Consider the following 21,446-nt stretch of genomic DNA (forward strand, 5'->3'; position numbering starts at 1 on the left):
GCGAACCTGAAAATAATATTATCTCCTTTTGAGTCCAGGACACAAATCCCAGTGTGAATTCACAGACATGAGGTAAAAATAGATCAATAACACCAACAGGCAGATGACGTCATACCAATTAACTATATGTCTATTGCAGGAGTGCAGTGTATCAGGCAGATACCCTACACATAATACAGGCTCTCAATACACACGCAGTGCCTGTTTGTAGTTTGAAGAGTGTCATAGAAGCATAATCCTCTCCTGCTTTTATTATTTCTTTGATACAGTGGAAATTAATGTTTAATTTGGTGTAGTGTTCATGCTCGGGCATAAGAAACACTTTTGGCAAAATCATGCACCAGTGTTCTTAATTTCCCGCTTTTCTCTCACGCTGGCCCTCTCAATTGCTGTGCAGTTGCTATGGCAACCCTCATTTCTTGTCCCTCTCTCTCTCTGAGCTCACAAAGCAGCCTCCCTAAACCTTAATGAATGATGCAAAGTTGTTTCCCTCTTAAGCACAATTATAAGCTGCGAATAATTTTCCTTTCAAATGCCGTCACAGTGAATTGATTGCATGAAGGCCTTTTGCATGCCCGCATATTCAAACAGAAATAATAACGGACGGTTGTGCGAGGCTGTGTTGGTGAAATGGATGGTATTTCCATGTGAGGATTAGTGTTATTGATTAGTTTATAATCCCTGTGTTTTGAGCATTAAAAAAAAGAGAAGTAGTCAGATGTTTCATGCAGCATCCTCAGTAAACCTACCACAGGCGATGTGTTCATACATAAGACAAATATGTATAAGGTTGATTGATTCTGAAATTACCCACAGTTTGTTTATGGATTAGATAAATGTAATTACATGATATGCCTCAAGAGCTAGTGTGGTTACTCCAGTCTCAAGGACAATATATTTGGAGTTACTCATTGCTTTTGTAAGGTGGCCTGGAGGTGCAAATCAAAACAGCCAAATCACAAAACAACAAACACAAAAAAGAAACCAACAACAAATTTGCCGTTTTGATTTGCACTTCAGGGCCACCAGACTTTTGTTTGAGCCGACATGCAGTAACAACAGGTGGAATCTGTTTAAAATGCATCCACTATTTTCCATTCAACTGGTAGGAAAGCCGAAGCTGATGGAATCTCTACACTACAGTGTGAAGTCCATTATCATGCATTAATGGAAACCCACTGTCAGATCATATCTGTGTCACCCCAGGCCACCCAGTGATCCATGGCATGTGCCATCACCCTGACTTATGGGCTCGGTGAGGAGAAGAGACCGTGTTTGTCATTTTTCTTTGATCTGATCTGCAGCCGTGGCGCAAAAGGCGTTTTGTTATTCTTTCTTGAAAGGCATCCGTGTCTTCATTTCTTATATGAGAAAAAAAGCAATATCGAGTGTGTAATCTCATCAAGCGCGTGAAAAATATCACACAAGGCCGTCCACCACCTTACACATGACAGGAGAAGTGGAAATAAAGTAAATATGGTGCACAGTCAATTTTATTGATGTACAGACCAGTAAATAATCTTTATGAGGAGTAGCATTCAAGAAGGGAGTTCTTCACCACAGTATATCAGGAGTGCAAGGACCATTAGCTGCTCTGTACCATGGATATTATGCAGATCCGTCCTTCACTGCTGAATCCATCTTCAAACATCCAGCAAACAAACACGTTAAGTGAAGGAAAACAGTCCACAGCATAGGTTTTGAAGAAGTATACAGAAAGCTATTTTTTTCATAAACATAAACTTTCCTCCATTACAATAAATACTTTATTTGACTAAATCTACAAAAAACATAGTGTCAAGCTCTAAAACCATATCTAATATACCTGGAGTATTTACCTGGAATATAAATGAACTCGTGTGGATACGGGCATGTGACGACATTGAGTAACGCAGTGCATGTTCACAGTTTGTAGGCTTACCTATACACTTGCTCATAAGTGGCCGGTATACTTTTATAAACTCATGTTCGATAAATTATTTTCGGCATGAAAAGGAAAAATGTGCGACTTTTTAAAACAGCTGAATAAACTTCCACTGACTTCAAGTGACATCAGTCGTCCATGTATATGATTTATAATACACTTAGAGAAACAACGAGAGGTACCTTTGGGTGTCTGTTCGGCCACAGGTAGAAAAGATCAAATGTTGCGTTCGTCTTAAACAAGAGGAGATGCTTGGAAAAAATAGAGAAGCACTGCAATTCACCTCACCAAATCTTTGATATCTAAGGCCTCAGGTATTTCATAAAAATTCAGTATCCAATTCCCGGTTCCAGATTTTCATCTGCTTTATTCTCACTCGCGCCTAAAATGTGTGCTACTGCCTAATGTCTGAAGGATGTGCTCTCGTCACCTGTGGATTTCATACTTTTGCTGCTTAATTTTGTATAAACAGAGAGCCAGTGCCGTGACAATAGTACAATACAAAACATCCCCAAACATCCTCGATAAGAAATACCCTTTTGACGATCACAAAAAGTCTTTGAGGGTCTGACTAAGCTACCATACAGTTACAAATCCAAATGGAATGTTTCTTTGTACCTTGTTTGAAGTCAAGGCAGGATTGAATTGGTCCGTTCTCTCCAGCGTGTTTCTAAGCCTTGAGTTAAAACCATTTTCCCAGATTTGTCAGGAAATATTATGCAGCAGTACAACAACAACAACAAAAAGCATCTGTGTCTCAAGAGCTGTTCACATCATCAGAACATTACTGTATGAGGCATGAACATTTTACATTATCCCTGAAAGAACACCGCCGTCATCACCATGGTGCCTCTCAACGCACAGTCCCATACGCCTCGCTGTGCTTCCCGAGCATTTCTCAATCTGAGAAATGAAGAATAAATAATGTTTGTAGACGGCAGAAGTCTTTTACTTGCTGTGGATGTCCTCGTGCCTGATGATCTTGTAGGTGACCCAGTAGAAGACATTGAAGATGAGGAATGCCAGAGGAAAGGCGGCCCTGGAGATAGTGTCTATCCTCTTGGCTCTGTCCACAAACTTCTTCTTCATGGTGTCTATGTCTTTGGGGACTGATGGTTGAGGGTTCGGAACTGGAGCAGCGTTCTTGACAGCTGAGCCGTCTTTTGTTGGCAGACACTGGCTCATATTGTAGCCAGCAAAATTAAAGCGGCCTTCACGCATGTCATCATCCTGGAAAACGAACATGCACATGTGGACAGAGTGAATGTACTCAGTCTTTTTAATAGGCCACAACCCAGGGTTGTTGTAGCACAGTGAACTAACACAAGCATCAATCATGGGATATTACAAACACAAATCTAAGATTATCTATCTAAGATAACCTGGTGCCCTTCAATGACAAAATATGTAGAAAAGCTGTTTTTAGAAGAAGCTTAAAGGTCCAGTGTGTAGAATTTCAGGCAGTTAGGTTGAAGACTGCAACTCCCCACTTCACCTGCAAACTGTAGTGCTAAATAGGCAAAGGCACTGGTGGACCCAGTGGATGAGGACCCACCCCCCCTTGTTGATAAAAAGGCAAATTTCACTAAAGATGATTTTATGAAAACATAATTGTGAATATTATATTCTAATTTGCCACTAGATAAAATCCCATATACTGGACCTTTAATTCAGGCAAATAATAATATTACTTCAATATTCCAACAAGGGTTTACAATCATGCTAGCAGCTAAAAACTAATATGAGCATGTTTACAGGCTCTCGGGTATGATACTAGCATGGTAATGTGTAACATATATGTGCCTACCATGTTCACCATCTTAGTTTAGCATGTTAGCATGCTAACACTTGATAAATAGCCCCAAAGACAAAGTATAACTGACCATGATGTAATTCGTTGTCCACATATATGGTCATAAACCAAACATTTGGCAATTTAAAATTAAATTAATCCCTCTACCATTGCATATTCCTGAACTTTCTTAATTTTTTTGCCCCCATCAAAGGTTTTGCGCCCTTTAGGGCAAATGTGTGCTTTGGGGCTAAATATATAAAATTGACCTGACTTGACAATTTATCCTGAGGGGTACATGAAAGTTCGTACCAATTTTGGTGACAGGCCGTTCAAATGATATTGAAACAATTCACTGAAAAATGTAAAAGTTAATCCTTGTAGTGGTGGCCAAGGGATCCTCAAAGATATTAGGATTTATAATTTTGGAGCCACGTGTGTCTGTGCCAATTTACTCAAAATACTGTGCTCCACTGTAGGAGTTAAAAAAATGACCATAGTGGAGCTAAAGGGGGGTTCACAGAATCACCATAGTCATTAGGATTCATCCTCTGGGTACCATGAATCTCATTCAAAATCTAATAACGATCCATCCAGAGGCTGCCACGTTTTTCCAGTCTAGATAAAGGTGGTCTCGTTTATTTAAAGCTCCTGTTCTTAGGATAGGTGATTTTTGAGTGTCATTCCCAGCTCGTCAAGCTGACCTTTTGACATTGGTATCCCTAGAGCCACACCATTAGTGTGTATAAAAAGTTTGAAAACCAAGCAGCAACCTTGTAAAGACTATGAAAGCCTACCTTGTGATTCCTCCTTTGTCTTCGCCTCAGGCGAAGGAACTCTTTCTGTTGCCTGGAGACAAAATTAACCCCAGCATATTCTAGCAATGCAGCAAATACAAAGAGCAGACACACAGCCATCCAGATATCAATGGCTTTCACGTAAGAGACCTGGGAGAGAAAACAGATTTCCTTTGTTAGATCCTCAAAGGTGAGAGCAGCAGCTAATAGAAATGCATTGTGAATTTGTGCACTGACTCGAAATCTTAGTTCATACTCTTTTACCCCTCTGTATTCAGTTCGAGTGAGATCTATAAAATGGTGATCTTCGTTTCTCCTTTTATCTGGCTCATTATGTTAACTGGGACTAAATCACTATAATTATCAGGGGTAATGTTTGGTAACAAAGGTATCAGAGCTGCCAGTAGACTCAGTGATTGCACAGCCATAAACAGTGGGGGAGCAATACCTGCCTTAATTATCGGTGGAAAGAGAACTGTAGTATTAGTTGGTGTCTTTAACACTGGTTTTTGGTCTGTTTCCTTTGTTGGGATGAAGTTGAAAGCCTGGCGTGCTCATCAGTGTGAACACCTGACAGCTGATTAGCATGTGAAGAAAACAACTCAGCTGTTTGAGGGGACTTAAGGCGTATTGAGTTATTGTTTTTTTTTCCGATCTCAAAGGCTTCTCTTTAAATATTAATCAGCATACGCCTTTTATGTAAGAATCTCTGATGCGACCGAGACCTCTTTGCAGTGCTCGTGTGCAGACTGATGTATAGAGAGTGATTGATCATCAAAATCTGGCACTCAGTGCCTGTAGTACCCTTCACAACATGTGCATGGCAATTTACCCTGATTGGAAATAAGCTACCACAGACTACTGCAGCTGTCTGTAATGTATATATGATTAAGATGACAACATCTTCATTGCGGTTAAAAAAAAAAAAAGTAACGTGAGGCTTTGAATTGCAGCAATCAGGTTAAAGGAGCTGCACAGTTAAAGTCTGATCATCTCTGAAATAATGTGATTATTATTCACTGGAGTAACACGGTGGCCTTCATATAAAAGATATTTGAAAGAGACAGAACTGTTTGTCTTTCTAAGTACTTCAAACAGTCAGCAGCGAACTATCCTTTCATTCATTGCTGGCGCCTTCATTGTCTGGATTGTTAATTTGTTTTCATATTTGCCTGGTTCTTATAAATCTGCTCTCTGTCTACAATAGCTGCAACATTTTGCTGCTATGCCATTCTGTTGGGTTTTTAGTCCCCCATAGATATATATGGAGAACTTTGATTAATTATCAGTGAGTAGTATTACACAGGGCCAAAGATTATTATTTGCTTATGGACATATATCAAAATTCAAATGTGTTCATAAGTGTATATATAGATATATCTGCCAGCAATTAAATTATTACATGACACAACTTTTTTTTAACCTATGTTTAACACTCAGCTTGTGCTCGCAAACTCTGTTAAATGTTCCATTTTATGTTAATTTTCCATTATAAGATGTTTACCTTCTACATTGTTGCAGCACCTCTATTCACCCTCTAAATGCTCAGTTTCAGTGCCTGTTCCTTTAAGAGAGGATATTTCCCACAATATACACCCATCTACAGTCTTAGCAGAGTGAGCTAATCTAATCTAATCTAAGTAGCAACATTTAGCTGCAATAAGCAATCATGTTTAATTATCATGTCATAATTTATGTTCTCTTGCTTTCTCCTAAACCTTAAAGTTTGTGTTTTTCTTGTCAATTCCTTAAAATGCATCATCAGTGCCCACTCTGTCTCTTTGCAAAAGGTGGAAGTATTTATGTTATTTTACATGATGGAGACATAACAATTTGTATGTGTAGATATGTATTAGACCAGCAAGTGTAGGACTTATGCTGCTGAGTGAACTAAACCAGGTTCACCTTTGGAAGAGAAGCTCTGGATCCGGAGCTTTGGGTGGTCATGGTAAGCACAGTGGTGATGCCCAGCGCCACTCTGGCAGGAGCGGCATCCATATTGATCCAGAACGACACCCAGGAGAGGATGACGATGAGGAGTGACGGAATGTACATCTGGATCAGGTAGTAACCCATCTGTCTCTCCAGGTGAAAGTTAACTTCTATGCAGGTGAATTTACCTGTCCAACAGCGAGAGAAAACCCAAATCAGCGCCCAAGCCAGGTGTCACATGGTAAAACAGCATTTTGTCTTGTGTGTGTGTGTGTGTGTGTGTGTGTGTGTGTGTGTGTGTTCTGACCAGTGTTGTAGTGTTTCGTGCAGTAGCCCAGCTCTTTCTCTTCCCTCATGATGAACTGCGGCAGTGTTAGCCCATCTGACACCTGCACTGCACCGTTCTCCAGCCACTCAAAGACCAAGTCATTCATGGTGTAGCCAACTAGAGATGAAAGAGAACAGGTGAGTCAACATTTAAATAAACAGTCAATACTCGCTTCAGAAAGAGCAGTGGAAAAAAAAAATCCAATGCTTACAACTTTCCAGCTGCATCGTACAAGTTTGGACGTCCATCGGAAAGTTCTTCAGATCCATCGGGCACGACAGAATGAGAGTCAACCTGCGATTAAAGACAAAGTCATTCGGTCAGATGAATTAAGCAGACTACACAATGAAGGTATGTTATTTGAAGAAATATACTTGTGAGCGAGTCGGCACAGGAATTTGCTTGAAAAATTAAACCACGGTTGGCACTTTTTTGGGGGGTATTATCTCTATTGTGTGCTTCTGTCTCCTGTGTGATAGCCTCTGACACACAGTATCATGTAGGATTCCCTTCAGCAGGTTCCTATCACACTTTCATTACTGCAACTTATTGTCTCTGTGATGCATTGTGGTCCGCGGTCCTCTCTCCGCTCTGTCATTTCTCTCATGAATGGAACGGGTGGCTAACCACCTTTCATCTCTCCTGTTGACCCACTCTGCCTCCACACCTGAGCACCGCTCGGCCCCGGGCAGCCCCCTAAATGGACTCGAAATCGATTTGCTTTAGATCGCATCATAGCAGAGAAAATTGAATGCTGTGCGCGATTGAAGTTGTATTGAAATGAAATGAAACATATTTTCATATCATGTACTTTGAGTTTTGCTCAAATTTTCGGCTGATAGGCTTTTATAGTGTCATTCTTCCTGACTGGGTTGCCCGTAGATTTGGGTACTGTTCACATTTAATCTGGTATTGGAATCGGTACCTGGAATTCGGTAACTTTTTGGGGTACTTTACTCTCTCTATAGTGACTAAAATGTCACTTCAGCTGATAAACACAAGTCACCAAATATGAACGGCATTCCGTTAAAGGAGAAAGCTGAGACCTTGAGAAGCTGTATATACTCGGCGCACTTTACCCAACCGGGATAACTGAACAAAAATGGATAAACTGATGGAATATCAGCACAGTACTGGACAGTACAAAAAATATAAACAACCATCATAAGGATAACACCACAGCAGTGCATACATACTATAATATTTCCCCTTAAAAAAGTAATTCAGGTTTCATACTAAGGTTCCAGATATGCAACAAAAAAATCTCACATACTGTTTTAGCGTACTAAACAGCATGTTGCTAAGGAATTTCAAAAGAGAAGTGGAAGGACAAGGAGTTTTTATACACCACTAAAAAAAAATATTATATTCCATTTCTGCCAATATATCTCCCTAAATCTTACTCACTGGAACATTAACTGAACAACAAAATGAATAATACATACATATGTATTACATCAGACTTTATGAACAAGTGGCTGCTGTGTAGTCAATCTAATCCCTCGCTTTAACATTCAGTGCTCAGTCCACACTGAAGCACTGAGACCTACATAGAACCAGAACTCTGCTTCAGGACTCTAAATCTTCTGTTTGATGGTAGAAGCTGATGTTCTTCAGATGAAACACGAGAGCGGTCGGACGTAATTTAACCAGCAAGAGACAACATTATTTTAAGTACACCAAGCTCGAAAAACTTGACTCGAGCGTTTGACCCACAATCTCGATGCACGTAGAGAGACCAACATGAGGAGGGATTTTCATTTGTGTCTTTGCTGCAGATTCTCAACAATGCCCCTGAGATTAGCTTGCCCTCTTGCAATCCATGTTCCTTTATTAAAAATCTACATTGCACATGGGGATGTACTGTAGTTCAGTGAATTATGCCATTTCAAAGGGGTGATTGTAATGAGATAAAAATCCATTTTTAACTGTATCTCTTCAGATTGAAGGTCTTTGATGTTTGAGAGGAAATGTAAGGAAAGCAATAAGTGAGCCTGTCCTGAGGTGATTTATGCATGAGCATTTGGTTCTCTACAGTAAGTACTCATTACTGTTAACCACCTGAGACCCACAGAGACAGATAGTCTTTTGTCCGATAGTTCAAAGCCCAAAGATCTTCAGTATGCTATCATAGAAGATGTAGAAAACAAGAATATAGTGACAATTGAGTCACAAGCTAGAAGCAGGAGAATTTTTGCTTTTTCGTTTACTTATTTTTTCTTTAGTGTTGAATGTAATTGTTGTTGAAGATTGTTGCAAAACAGTGGACAGCGGATCGCCAGAGAAGTCGCTAACAGCTGCTTTTTATACCCTTTACTGTAACTATCAACAGTATTAGCTACTAGCTGCCATTGGCGAGTTAGCTCAGTTAGCCGCTCGCATGCATCTTCCAGCTGAAACTATGCATGCACTTTAAGACTATCGCCTCTTGAGGTACAAAGTGGTGTAGACCCTATTCATACACGACAGCCATTTTCCTGACATCATACACGGGGTGGGATATTCCCATGTCATACTGTTGTGTTCCAGGTTGCTGTCTTATAAACGTTGGGAAATGATTCCACTACTTCCCGATTCAAGACATAGATAGTGAAAACATGGAGGGAAATGGTAAAACAACAGATTTGATCACCCTTTTGCTTCCGTTGGACATCAGCTAACAGTAGCATTCAGCCACTTCCTAGGCAACACTTCCATTTTCTATTGTTACACAATATGATGTATAAATTAAATCTAAAATGTTGATGTATATCTTGGGCACATTTGTTAAGCTTAAGTCTGGAAGTGAAACTTGATGTAATCAAAAAGTAATAACAAAGTAGCCATTGTGTTTTTAGTTCCTGATCAACTGGGAAATGGTAAAGTTCTAACAGTTTGTCAGATTCCCTGCGTTTAAACTGGTGGAACCTTGAAACACAGCCGCATAGCATCATCTTAGCATCTGAGCCTCCCACACCGAGTGTAAGGTCGGAGACAAATAGCCGTCGGGTGAATGTGGTCTATTATGAGACAGGACATGCTGGCACTAGCTGGTTAGCATGTTAACTACAACATAGATAACTCTGCCACACAGTGCATACACATCTTTGACTTAATGTCAAAACCGTGTTTTCTTCACATCTGCTTGATCGTGTTAGTTCATTTTCAAATGTTTTATACTAAAATTCAATATATTACACATTGCACCTTTAACCGACTAACTAATTAAGTAAATAGTTGCAAAAATGTGTTTTGTAGTTCACCTTCGCCATAGTATCCACCTCTGTCTTTAATTCATGATTCCCTTCACTTCCCTAATTCTCTTGTTGATAACATCCTGTCCAACACCATCACCTGATGCTGTAGAGGACAGTCCCATCCTTGAAGATCCGCAGCAGCTTGTTGTCTGTCGTGACATCATGGAAGTTGGCTCCTTTCTCGTTGGCGAAGAAGAGGTCAGGCTTCCATATGGAGTCCAACATGGACGGGTCCAGGTCGAGGGAGGAATCTGGGTATTTACTGTAAGCCAGCCGAGGGTCATTCCACTTCTGCCGCAGGAAGATATTCACTCTGTAATCCTGCGAAGACAACAAGTGGCTTTATATTTTGTTCTGCAGTGATTAGAATTATGATAAAAGGTGTTGATTTTGTAATATTGTAAACATGTTATTTACTATTTAATATAACCTCTTTTTAATGAGGTAGACAGGAAAATTTAATTAGTGAAGTGATGTCTTATTCAAATGCTCAAAAGAGCAGCTCGATAAAAACAATTAATAGCAAGGAAGCATCTAAATCTGTAACTCTACATTTATTTGACAGCTTTGTAGATTGCTTTTACAAACAAAACATATGCTCAGCTTAAAAAACGTGATTCTACAGATCTACAGAGCATTATAAAAAAAGTAGCAAAAGAGTTTTATTCTTTCACTTGCAAGTTTAAAGGTGCAATATGTAATAACTGTAATCACTGCTGCTAAATCGAGCTGTTAGCTCAGTTAACCGTGCAGCTAGCAGTTGAATTGGCTGCCTGGACTCGGAACTCAAAGCACCAGGGGTTTGTTGGTGTTGTTTACTTTGAGTAAACCTCACCTCTTGAGTTACAAACTTGCTAAGCATGCACATTTCCATAGATATATCTGCAACACAATACATAGGTCTTTGAGATAAAGCCAAAACTGTTATTTCTTTTCATTCCGTGGATAATTTAATGTAAATCTTGACTATTTAAAACTAACAGTCTTACATATTGCATCTTGATATTTATACAATAGCATAATATAAAATGATGCTCTTGAAGAGACCAATTGGTACTTTTACTTTTGATTATTTAAGAACATTTGATTTGAATACTTTTTCCACCAATGGAGGGTTGAGCGAGTACTCTGCTGAAATGAGTATCTGGTACAAATAAATAACTTTTTACGACAAGTATAATTAAAGTATCTTTCCTTGTCATGAAGGAAAACCCTAATAATGTAGTTTGTTTATTCAAATGTATTTTTAAAAAACCTCTGTGAACAGTTACTCCTCCTCTTGTGATCTGAAACATTGATCGCTTTGACCAGATATGCTAGTGGGCTGCAGCTAGCTGGTTAGCTTGCCAACTTCAGGAGATATCTCTGTAACACTATCCATAGATGTCTTTGACATGATGTCAACTGTTATTTCTTCAGTGTCTGTGGAAAGTAATAGCATTAGTATTTTTTAGTATGTTTTTCAACTAAAATGTGTACATATTGCATATTGTATAAATTCCAGTGACAGATACAGATAATTTAGTTAGCTGAACGGATACAGATATAATGGCGTACTCGCTCATCCCTGCAACAATGACGTTCTTGTTAAAATCATAATGTCACATTCATTCAATCATATCTGCAATAATACAAAATATGATCCATAACAGTCCTATACTATAAAGAAACAACATACAGCAAATAATAAAAGGGATGATGAGCGAACAAAAAAGAAATCCAACGTATAAATCTACATCATCCAACATCATCTCGGTGCCAGTTTAATCTGTTCACGTGACCAGTTTGCTGACTATCAATAATTGCAACTTGCAAAACACTGATCTTGTCATAACTTTTCTTAATAATTACGATATGGTAAGAACCATTATACTAAAGATGGATATATAAGATGTGATTATAAAAGTCTAACAGTGTGCAGTTGGTGGTAAACTGGAGTGCCACAAAGCTCAGTTGCTCAGGGTAATTGATATGTCATGATGATGAGAGATCCTTATGTTGTTTGACATTTCATCAGCATATTGGCGGTTCCAAATATTTGCGGGCATGTCTAAAGCTGTGTAATTCCCTGGCAATCTCATGAGCTCCGGCTCCTGCGCAAATAAACATCCTTCAATTAAGATTTAAGTAGTTATTATCACTCATTATGAAGGCTTCGATTGGGATGAGTTTCAATGCAGCCTTGCAGGTTGTATATTTTTATCCCTTAAGCAAGCTGGATGCCTTCACACATCATACATTGTAGATCAGCTTGTTTAAAAGCCCAGACCCCCCACCCACAGCTGGCTGCACTACAAGTGAGTTATCATTAGGGATTTATTGTATGAATTATTAAATATGAGGTAACATGTGTATGAGGGAAGAAGGCAGTACTAATTTACATAAACAGGCTCTCGTGGGCCCGCCAATACACTCTTTGATGGCAAAAACAAAGTATTTTTGTGAATGCATAACACAGCAATGATAAAGGTTTAATAAAAGAAGGTTAGGTAAGAAAAAAGAAAAAAACATGATTCAGTCTTAATTTAACCCCTGAACGCTCGACTCACCATTGTAGTTTCTGCTATAGAACCAAAGCTGTTGATAAATATGTTGCAGGTAACATTAACTGGTGGACCTGCAGGTTGAGGGATAGATAACACATTGACACATTGGAGAAATCAGCCAGAGAAAGAAATGCCAGAGGAACTCACCATGGTTGTCTCTGTGACAGAGCCGAAACTGTTGATAAAAATATTGCATGTAACGTTTACGGGAGGACCTGTGAAATGGAATGACAATGACATGACAGGAAAGAGCCTTAAACCACATCATCAAGGACGACTGGGTTTGGAACCAGTAGAGATGTTTCATCAGGAAATTTGGGAGCATACAAGCAGCTGTTTCACTGTGTATGTCAACATGCATTAATACCAACAGGCACTGTTTCTGCTTTTTGTCGTTTTTTTTTTTTTTTTTAATGGTTTCGAGCTCCAGGAGTAGATGGTCACATGCTTTGTTGAACCACAGGCAAAAGATCACCGAAAACATGAAAGAACCCACGAAATAATCTTTCCTAAATTTTGCTGAAAGTTGTTAAAACCAGTTATATTCGATCTGAATGAATTTATCTTTCAAACATGGTCAGCTTTTTGTAATCTTTGATGATGATAGCTCGTATGGTAATCTTTTTTTGGTTAACATACTGGAAGCACGTCTTTCTCTATGTCTATACAGATTCAGCAGAGGATGCATGCACACACAGACAAATTCATGCACACACACAAACAGCAATTTAGAGCTGCAACAATTAGACAAATAACGGATCGACTATGTTGATAGGTTGTCACTACAGAACAAATGAGAAAAAAGATTTACAAACAAACTGCTCATTAAACATTAGTTGATGAGTAACTCCTTTGTCCAACTTTGAGTAGCTAATGATGAGTTAATGATTATTTGATTAAGAAATTAGTGAGGAATAAAAGTGAAAATGAAACTTGCTAACTAACAGAGAGGTTCTAATGAAGTAATGATTCATGATTCATAGCCAGTCCACTAAATGGATTAGGAGTTATTCATTAACTACCAGTTAATCAGCAGATAGATTCACCTTCACCTGTTCCTTGGTAACTACTCAATATTTGGTGTCCCTTATTTTAAGGTGTAACCAGTAATTATTTAATCATTCAGAAAAGCAAAACAAGCCGACAAGCCACTGGTTCCACTTTCTGTGATAATAAAACTGCTGTAAGTGTTTTTTTTTTTTTTTTTAATTATTAGAATGAGTGTTAAATACTTCTATATTTTCCGACACTAATCACTGTTACAGATTGTTTGGTCAGTACCCAGGTCTCTCCTCCCGTGGCTCATGCAGTAAAAGAAAAAAAGGATTTTCTGCTATCCCTGCCCACTTTATCCAATCAGGACAGAGAACTCAAGAAAGAGGTGGTCTGGATAGCTCGTGGATGTGCAGAGAGCAGGACCCTCCTGTTTTTACATTTAAGTCTGACAATTACCGCTGTACAGTCATGTGATGATGTAGAGAAGAGGGAGGGGATTGCCAACTGCAAAACAGACAGGAAGTAAGCAACATTTACAGCAGCTTTAAGCTAAATATACTGCATTTGGCTGTTTTGATTAGGATAGAGTTGGGTTTTCCTGATCTTTTTTGTACTTGCCTAATAATCAATGAATTAAGAAAGTAATCTGCACCTTATCTGATCATGAATGTGCTCGTCTGTTGCAGCCCAGCTGGTAATTTGTTAGTGAATCAGAGCATTCTCCATTCAACTCTGTGGGTAAAAAGTACCCAGCATGCTCTAATGAGTTGTGTCATTTTTACTCCACAGAGTGGCCTGAACTGAAATCTCGTTGCCAGGCTTGGGAGGTTTGTGCCATTTAAAGTCACAGCAAATCTGTTTCCACTGTCTGATAAGTGAAGTTGTAAGCCCTTCCCAGTGCCCTTCCCCCGTGCTTTCCTCATCAATACTGCATGGCGCTCGGTATTAATATTTGCCTCGGTTTGTCGTCAGGTAGCAACATTTAACAGCAGAGGCAGGAAAAACAAAGCATCCTCATAACCAACTCAGCAAGGAAAATCTAGGTCAGCCTTCAGAAATACAGTTCAACACTCTCTTCAAAGTATGACGAGCAGGTTTGCAACCGAAAATCATCTGTTTACATCGCAGTGGGTTCGTGCAAAAGTGTTTGTTTTCTCGCTGTGTGCCATGACAGGAAGCTTTGTCTACCCCAAAATACAGAGCGAATGCAACTCATGCCCTCTTTATTAGCTAGAAAACAGCTGCCACCACTTTATCCCCCCTCTTGGCGGTGTTAAACAGGCTGCCCATCTCCCATCTTAAGTCCATCTCGGCAATCTTGTCCACATTTCTCCCAGATGGAGAGGAAAGGATCTGGGCCATGTGTTTCTCAATCCTACAGATCAATCCCTGCGCTGCACCGTCTGGGCTGCTTCGACCACTGGAATCCCCCAAACCCCAACAAATCCAAGCCCCACCTGACCCGGCCTGGAGTGGGCCTGAGCCTCCCCCCAGCGGGGGCCGGCCCTCTTCCTCCTCACTCAGCTCAGTTCCAGTGACAGATGCTGTGTCTGTCCCCAGCATCACAGCAACAACAACAGAAGAAGTCGGTAGCCTGCAGCCTTGCCACGGGGGCACCATCCATCATTTGGCCTGTCATGGTGGCATCCCTGTCTGCAACTGTGACATCTACAAGCCCCCCCAACCCCCCTTTTTTTTGGTTTTGGTTTTGGTTTTATAGAGATTCTCTCTGACATAATTTGACCAAATGAAAATGAGCACGCAACCTTAGAATGAAGGGTTAGTTAATGATTTCGTTCAAGCCAGGACAACCATGTTACTGTCGAGAGACGTGATGGATTGTCTCTTATCAAAGGACATCACCTAGCAGTCAGTGGACCTGCAGATAAGCAATAATGACAAAGTCTAGTGCGCTTACAGCGGCAATGCGAGTGTGAGGGTGGTGCTGGGAGTGTAACATGAGGTGTGTGGAGATTTCAAAGAGACGTAAACAAACCTTTAAAATTTGGTCGAATGCGTGCGTCATACCCGGACGTGCGACCCATGAGGGAGTCCAGAAAGTCTGATGGAGACAGGTTGGAGGATGATCTGGAATCGTGCTCCTTGGCATCCACAACTCTGGAACACACCACACACAGGGAGAGAGAGAGAGAGAGAGAGAGAGAGAGAGAGAGAGAGAGAGAGGGGAGAAAAATCACTTTATAAGTGAGCAGTAGTGGCTGAAGACCAGGAGTTAAAGCTTATCTGTCGCCTAGCAGCTGCCTACTGGGCAAGCACAGGGAAACTAGAAAATGCGTTACCGAGCACTCACACACACACACACACACACACACACACACACACACACACACACACACACACACACACACACACACACACACACACACACACGTATCAGACGGATCTGGTGTGATTTCGACGTCGTGGGCTTCTCAGGAGCGGTGTTTCTTTCCCATCGTGCCAGATTGCTGCACAATTATTACAGCATGACGCCAAGCAACATTAAATGGATATTCTCGTAATGCCCCGAGAGTATAAAAACATTGTGCGTATATGTATTTATTTTAAGATTATTTTAGAGGCCACAAGGTGGATGAAAACGACCAAAAACAGTTGAAAAAAAACAGGGTAACTTTCATCAGATGTTTTCACAGCAGCACTCAAACAATTACCTGTGCAGAAAAAGCAGTTACCGAATGCTATTCCTTCCCTTAATCAAGCATATATTTAATCATTTTAATTACTTTAAAAGAAGAGATGATTTTGTTCTAAAAAAAAAATCAGTTTCCTGGGTAAATAACTCGGCCTACCTGAAGTTGTTTGTCTCCATGAAATACGTGAATAAAGCTGCCAGAACCTTAATAAAGGAGCGATTCATTCCTGGTGGGTTTCCCATGTGCTCACTTTTCTATTTCTCCCATATGTTTACATTGGTCAAACACATAATCCAAATCGGGGCGCCGCTTTCTTCCTGACCAGTAAGTCGTGGGCGTTTGGCTGCTCTTGTGGCACACAAAAATACAGGAGACATTCCTCAACGCGGCCACGGATCATAGTTTAGTTTCACGAAACTCTGACTCCCAAAAGCAGATTCGTCGGCGCGGAGGTGCGAGGCAACATCAGTGCTGTGGTGTGGACGGACGCGCCGAGATGGTTAAAAAAAGAAAAAAGAACTCCAAATACGCGTCGGCTGGGAGCTCTCCGCTCGTCCGCTGCGCTCAGATCTCACAGGAGACGAACACCCCCCCCCCCGCGCGCTGGCCTGTGTGGTTACTGGTGAAGTGAAATCTGTCTCTTCAGGTGGAGGACCATCCCTCTGTTGAGGAATGGGAGTGGAACGCCTTCTCTTATTTCAGCACTTGGACAGCTCCCGGCTCCGTTACGCGCAAGCGCAAGGCTTAAAAGTGGCGAACGTGAGTTGGTTTTCAATAAACGAGGGAGGTAATCACGAGAAACACAATCAAACATTGTCTTCGGCGCGCCTTACATAACGAAAGGTGCCAGTTTGAAATGTTACAGGGTTTGGGGTTTTTTTTTGTCATCACATGAGGGTGCGCGCAGCTGCGCAACCGGATCAACCGGGATTGAGGAACGTTTCGTGTGTTCCAGCGGTTTAATGGAGTAAAATAAATTATCTGAATGATGTTTGGAGTGGAAATCATGGAGTTGAAAATATGACACTTTTAATGACGCACGATTAGCATCAGTCAGAGATGGAGTACAGCTGAAAATACAGATTTATTCTGCGCGTGTTAAACGTCAGGTTGACTGGGATTCTCTGACATCATCACTGGCTCTTATTTTTACGTACGCACTGTGCCTTTTTTTTTTTTTTTTTGGGTTCCCATCCTCGCCTGTTTAGTGCAACCTACATCCTCGCAGAGATATGAAAAGTGTAAACAAAGGACGCACCAGCGAGAAGCCGCTGGGAGAGTATTTGGTACTCCTGTTGCCCTGGAAACAGATTTCCGAGGCACATCATTGGAAATGCTGAAAGGTTGGCCTCCCAGAGCGAGACGGAGGAGAGCTGACTGACAGACAGACAGACACACACACACAGACACAGACAGACGGAGAGGAGACAGCAGGAAATATACTACAGGCTGGCAAAAGCCCAAGGGTGGAGGAGCGGAGGTGTTGTTTTTTTCAGTATATATATATATATATATGCATAGAAGCTGTTGCTTGTATTGATACAGAGGCTGCATGGGAACCCGGCAGTGTGAGGATGTGAGTGGGCCGATGGACCACAGGCATGAATGACTCATTCCAGCCATGTGCTGCTGTGGAGGAAACAGCTAAACTTAATGTGAGGAGAGAGAAGAAATAAAACAGTAGTGTTTCATTCACATCAGGCTGGGGTGTTGAGAGATTACTCTCTACTCATGACAGGCCTCAACGCCGTGACACACCCGGGGCCATATTACAGTTTTGTCTGACACTTGGTTACTGACCAGTTTCCAGATCATCTCAGCCCGAGGACTTCCACCCTTGTTCTCGTCCTCCTTGTCCTCCTCCTCCTCCTACTCCAAATTACAAGTGTCACCGTGTATCTCGTGGTTGGAGATGTAATGTAAAGGCTTGCTCTGGTGTGGGGATTTAACATTAGAGGTCTGGTGTTGTTACGGCATGTTCCACTTCATGAATACTGCATGCCTTGTCTGAATTATTCACCAACAGGCATGTGTGCTGAATGTCCATATATAGTTTTTATTAGCAAAGGGAAACAAACAACCTCAGCGTTAAAGGTGTGCTACGTGGTTTTGGGGAAGACGAGAGAGATCTCCTTTGAACAAACAAAATGGACAAACTCTCTTTGCTTTCATGACTGAACAAACTGACCTTACAGTGATAGGCAGGGTCTCCCCCCATGATGTGCCAAAATAAAAGGCCGTTTGACGGCAACACAAAGCGCCGAAAACGTTCTAAACTCAGCACACACACGGATATATATATTGTTTTTAGGTGGGACTCATTTTAGGTGGCTAGAATACATCTCGCTGCTGGTCTGGTTTACAGCAGTACAATGCTCTGCTTCCTGCCAGCAGTACATGCTGACCAGCTGACGGTCATCAGTACCTCATACAACTCCTCATCAAAAGACCCCAACTATCACTTTAAATGACAACACAATTTCATATGGTTTAACTTTGTTTACATTTGGCAGACCCTGCTGATTTTCTACCTTCAAACAGTGTTCAGTGGACCTTATTTTCCCCTGACAACAGCTTGTTTATGAAATAAATGTCCCTGTGTTTGGATCATTACCTCATTTATGTTGTAGGCATCAATAAGTTCTCAGTTTGAACTTCTTCTCTGGAAACTGCATGGCGCCCCATTTAAGTATCACCCAGACACACGTGGCTGACTCTCATGTCACTGCGCCTGCTCCCATGGCAGAAATAACATCTATGAAAATCAGAAAAAGCTGCTTTAATGAATACATTTCCTAACCGATAAGGGCCAAAATCTTCCATGAGCTCAACTCATTTACTCCCCATCTCCGAGACAGCTGCAGTTGGCTCGTCTGCGTAATGACAACCAACCAGAGCTTCAATTGGCCATTAGTTTCCATGAGGAAAAGACTTTGGGCCAGGTAGGTCACGTAATTAAAGGAGAACAAGTCAAATCTGCGTGTCATTAAGGCGAGAGAGGGGGGATGTAGTGTCCCTCTGTCCCTGCGCAAGAAAGGGGGAGAATAAAACAGAACAATCCCTTTGACTAGAACTGTCTGTCTGCCTCATTTATCCGGCAGCTTCCGCGCAAGCCATTAAAATTACTGGCTCAAGACAGACGAAGGCGCTATTTTAAAGCTGCCCACACACAACAAAGATCAGTCGCCGCTGCCCGTTATTCTGTGGGGAATTAAGGCTTTTACATCATCTGGTTTGTTGTGTTGTCTAAAGGGATTTGCAGCTCGATTTATAACTTTACAATGAAATCCTCTTCAGTAATCGCACCGTTATAATATTACACCCAAAAATAACACACCAATCAGTTGATGTTTGCATCTATGTGAGTATGCAGAAGAAGTAGAAGAAGAAGAAGAAGAAGAAGAAGAAGAGGAGGAGAAAGAAGAAGAAGAAGGAGAAGAAAGTTGAAAGATGCTCCATGTAGCGTGCTGCTGTCATTGATCCCCCTCAATAACTGAGGAGTTGTGGACCGGCTGCAGAGCTCACCTGGCAACAACAAACAAGGCTTTACCACCCCGATGCTCATGTGCACTGGACTGGAGACAATTGAGAGCTGCAGAGTATCTATTGCTCCATCGATTCCTTGTATCTTTATCCCACTTAATGACTTTTTCGCTCTATAATTCAACTCATGGAGCTGATCCCGGGGCCTTGCACGGATGTACGGGCAGAGAGGTAACTTGCGGTGGGAGCTGTTTTGATGAGGCAACATGCTGGAAGAGGGGGAGGAGGAGTGTGAAGGATTTAATGAGTGGCTTCTCCAAGAGAAGGAAGGATTTGCGAATCCTCTGGTGCCACAACACCCAACACACTTATCATAATCTCTCTGTCGGAGCAAAAAGGAGCTATTTTGAGGGCTTGTTTGGCGAACAAGGGAATGATAAACATGTTTAGATTATGTTGGCTGAGGCACATGGACAAATGTCTAAAGGAGACTGGTTATGCGTTTGCATTTCTTTCCTTTCCGTCAGTGTTTTTCAGTCTCATGAAACTTAAAGGTGTGATATGGAAGGATTTTTATTGAAAATTACTGACAGAAAGTGAAGAAATAACAGTTTTAATGTTGGACAAATATCTGCTAAAGTTAGCATGCTAACCAACTTCCCCCTGTCTGCCAGTCTAAGGTTTATGTGCAAGCCAGGTAAATACCGAACACCAGTAGATGCACAGCTAATGGAGCTAACAATCTAATGGCAGCTAGCAGCCAGCAGCACGTAGCAGTTACTGCATATGTGGTTGTTTTTAGTATGAATTCAACAGCTGGCAAATTCTCACATATTGCACCTTTTAAAAATCCCTCGCCAACAGGTGCTACTGTTTCAGCTTAACTCTGTGACATCACACTACATCACCATGTCACACATTTGCATAATTTATGCCTAGCAGCTAGTTTGACGCACATGAATTAATTTTGCTCAGCTGCGTTGTTGTTGTTAGCGGTGCTGGCTCAGGCATGTGTGAGCTGACCAATCACAGCAGACTGGGTATTCAGGAGGCGGGGCCTCAAAGAGACAGGAGCTAAAAGAGCGTTTCAGACAAAGGGGGGTCATAGTGTTGTAGAACTGGACAGTATGAGAAAACTGATGTGAAATTTTGAGCATTAAAGCATGTAAACCTATTCTAGTGGTGACCCAAAATACAATTATGAGCCTGAAAAGAATATGGGTCCTATAAGAGACTTCATTCTAGAGCAAGAGCTGAGTGAATCAACAGCCTAAATGCCCATGAGGATGTTCCTCCTATAGGTCGTATTATTCCTCAGGCCAAGTGAAGGGAGCAGCACGAGTCTTCACCAGCACTCATCTGTCAATCACAGCTTTCCTTCATCAGTGGGAGCAACAGAGCCTTTCTCCATCACTGAGCACTGAAAACCCGCTGATCCCCAGTCTAGACCCCCATCCGCGCTCCACAGTCACTCTGCCTCTGCACATCTGAACAGCTGAATAAAATCCCGTCCACAGGATGTATACACCATATCGAACGCTGAAGACGTTTGTGCCAGTTTGTTAAGCAATTGCTCTTCAAGCGCATGTTGAATCTGTCACGTAGTTTTCCTTCAGATCTGCATGTCAGGATGTCTCCCCTGAGTTCCAGTTTCTGTGCAGTCACCCAAACCTTAAACAGCACACATACACACATCCTCTTTCCCTGGCCAATGTCTGCTCCATGTTGACACTGGCTCACAATTTATCTATTTCTAGC

The 21,446-nt window shown here is 41.3% G+C and overlaps 1 protein-coding gene across 3 annotated transcripts; it reads right to left on the reverse strand.

Moving 5' to 3' along the window:
• Nucleotides 1–1,475: 1,475 nt before the first annotated feature.
• glra2 (glycine receptor, alpha 2) lies at nt 1,476–17,100 on the reverse strand. Of its 3 annotated transcripts, none has more exons than XM_037108813.1 (9): nt 16,362–17,100; nt 15,548–15,669; nt 12,703–12,770; nt 10,107–10,330; nt 6,985–7,067; nt 6,753–6,890; nt 6,419–6,633; nt 4,514–4,663; nt 1,476–3,154 (listed from the first exon to the last, which is right to left on the reverse strand). In XM_037108813.1, the coding sequence occupies exons 1-9, from the start codon at nt 16,445–16,447 to the stop codon at nt 2,873–2,875; spliced, it is 1,368 nt and encodes a 455-aa protein (XP_036964708.1). In that variant the 5' UTR covers nt 16,448–17,100; the 3' UTR covers nt 1,476–2,872. The 3 variants fall into 3 exon arrangements, with proteins under 3 accessions (XP_036964708.1, XP_036964707.1, XP_036964709.1); XM_037108812.1 differs by lacking the exon at nt 12,703–12,770 and adding an exon at nt 12,559–12,626 and having other exon boundaries at nt 16,362–17,097; XM_037108814.1 differs by lacking the exons at nt 12,703–12,770; nt 16,362–17,100 and having other exon boundaries at nt 15,548–15,663.
• Between the last annotated feature and the right edge of the window lie 4,346 nt (nt 17,101–21,446).

This window comes from Acanthopagrus latus, chromosome 9 (genome assembly GCF_904848185.1).
Source record: "Acanthopagrus latus isolate v.2019 chromosome 9, fAcaLat1.1, whole genome shotgun sequence".
Lineage (NCBI taxonomy): Eukaryota > Metazoa > Chordata > Actinopteri > Spariformes > Sparidae > Acanthopagrus > Acanthopagrus latus.

Coding starts and splice junctions, on each gene's coding strand:
- glra2 (XM_037108813.1), bottom strand. CDS start 16,447: ATGGGAAACCCACCAGGAATGAATCGCTCCTTTATTAAGGTTCTGGCA. Junction 7,068..10,106: donor ACTGTCCTCTACAGCATCAG/GTGATGGTGTTG, acceptor CTTTAATCGCAG/GTTGACTCTCATTCTGTCGT. Junction 3,155..4,513: donor GACAAAGGAGGAATCACAAG/GTAGGCTTTCAT, acceptor TTCGTTTTCCAG/GATGATGACATGCGTGAAGG.